Source organism: Debaryomyces fabryi (assembly GCF_001447935.2).
Source record: "Debaryomyces fabryi strain CBS 789 chromosome Unknown contig00358, whole genome shotgun sequence".
NCBI classification, from domain to species: domain Eukaryota; kingdom Fungi; phylum Ascomycota; class Pichiomycetes; order Serinales; family Debaryomycetaceae; genus Debaryomyces; species Debaryomyces fabryi.
Genome location: NW_015385782.1, coordinates 1 through 2,159, shown reverse-complemented (window position 1 = coordinate 2,159; position 2,159 = coordinate 1). Strand labels below are relative to the sequence as shown.

At 41.5% G+C, this 2,159-nt stretch overlaps 2 protein-coding genes across 2 annotated transcripts; both read left to right on the top strand.

Moving 5' to 3' along the window:
• Window positions 1-55: 55 nt before the first annotated feature.
• AC631_05939 (uncharacterized protein) lies at window positions 56-460 on the top strand (the record flags this gene model as incomplete). The annotated part of the gene is made up of 1 exon (XM_015614768.1): window positions 56-460. A coding segment is annotated over one exon (405 nt), but the record flags the coding sequence as incomplete, so codon positions are not given.
• Window positions 461-1,071: 611 nt separating this feature from the next.
• Window positions 1,072-2,159, top strand: AC631_05938 (uncharacterized protein; the record flags this gene model as incomplete). The annotated part of the gene is made up of 1 exon (XM_015614767.1): window positions 1,072-2,159. A coding segment is annotated over one exon (1,088 nt), but the record flags the coding sequence as incomplete, so codon positions are not given.

Sequence of the window (2,159 nt, the reverse complement as noted above, 5' to 3'; positions counted from 1 at the left end):
AACAACATTGAACGTATCGTGGTACTCTGAAGGTGACAATGAACATAATTTCCAGGTATATGGGTACGAATATTTGAATGATGATGATGATGGATATTTGACCTGGTATGTTGGTATGGACCCGACTCTTACTGTCCATGCCAAATCGCTAGGCCCAAACGGAAACATCGGACGTAGATTGTTGTCGAAAGAACCAATGTCCTTGGTTATGAATTTTGGTATTTCCAACAATTGGGCCTACATCGACTGGAACGCATTACATTTTCCTCTTACCATGCGTATTGATCATGTCAGAATCTATCAACCAGAAGATGCCATCAACCTAACCTGTGATCCGGATGATTACCCAACCTATGACTACATCGAGGCACATCCAAAAGCCTACCAAGACAACAATCTCACATCGTGGTCAGAGACTGGTTATGACTGGCCTAAGAATTCACTTGTTCACAATTGCTGAACATCTGTTATTTGCTGAACATCTGTCATTTGCATCACCCTTTGCAACCAACCTATACCATCTCATAAAAAACATTTCCAACGTATACGGCCTTTTACCAAATTTTGTCCACACATTCTCCCATATCTTATTCTTTCCGTAATTGCAAAATCTAAGATCTCGATTTCAACCTACTGATAAATGTCAATACAGAATGAAAATTCCCCTACAATATTGGTGTTTGCCAAGTATCTTGGCTATTTGCGCCCCTCCTTCACACTACCATTTTTGGTTCCAATATGCCAATGGAAGGCCTATTGATCCAATGCAAAGGTGCTTACTCCTGTGGACACAAAGACACGAAATTTTTCTTCTCATGCGTGGAAATTTCTTATGAGAAAATAGAGGGCGTGTGTAACTCAATTAAAAATTGCATAGCCATTTAGTACTAGTCCTTAGAACACAAATGTCTTGGAAGCCATCGAATGATCCTTATATTGGGAATATTGGAAGGATAATATAGAAAATTCCGATTGTTTTGAGAAGTTGTCCTATTCAGGGTAGAGAGTATTGGATTTTGCAGCTTAAAGGAGATACATTCGCTAGATAAAGCATAGACAACAAGTTGAACCATGGCGCAAAGGGATTTAACATATAATACACCAAATGACGCCAACCAAGAGGAGCCAGGAGTGGAAAACCCATTTGTTTCGCCTATAGATGAACAAAGCTCTTTTGAGCTGAATCAACCGTCTTCTTCGAGTCAACTGGACGACTATAACCAGACAAACAGAAATTTGAACGATCAGAACTATGGAGGTGCATTCAATACTTACGACGGATATTACTCGCAAAACGGGACCACATCTAACTTGTTGTCCCAGGAGAACCTTTCAGACGATAATGCGGGGCTTCGAGACTCTTTGGGGGTGCCTAACGTAGGCTCTCCGCAGAATATACAAGTACCTCCAGAATACGACAGATATCCATCTATGGCGGGTTCTAGAGTGGTGTCGACCACGTCGCTTTCGTCGCACATGTACAGTAGCACCAACAACCTTCAGCAGGGTCATGAAAGTATGCGTAGGTCGGAAGATGATTCCTCGATTTCTAACAAGTCCACCAACCCATTTTTGCTTGGAACTGACTTCAGTCCGTTTGGAGGTTATCCAGCATCGTCGTTTCCTTTACACATAGACGAGAAGGAACCTGATGATTATTTGCATAACCCTGATCCAATAGAGGACGCAGCATATGATAAAAACAGATTCATCCATGACTTGAAAAATATGGACAGAAGATCGCTAGGTGGGTTGCTAGGAGTTATATTTTTAGTTTTGGCAGCTATTGTTGTGTTCATCTTGTTACCTGTGTTAACGTATTCTGGTGTTACTAGTCCGTACGTTCCAGAAAGTTACGAGATTTTAACCTCGTACCGTTATCCTTTGTTGAGTGCTATCAGAACTGATTTGGTGGATCCAGACACTCCAGCAGAAGTATTAACTAAAAAGACTTCCAAAGGTGAGACGTGGAAGTTAGTCTTCTCTGACGAATTCAACGCAGAAGGCAGAACTTTTTATGATGGTGATGATCAGTTCTTCCAAGCAGCAGATCTTTGGTACGGAGGTACTCAGGATTTGGAATACTACGATCCAGATGCTGTGACGACCGCCAATGGTACCTTGGACTTGAGAATGGATGCATACAAGAATCATGATGT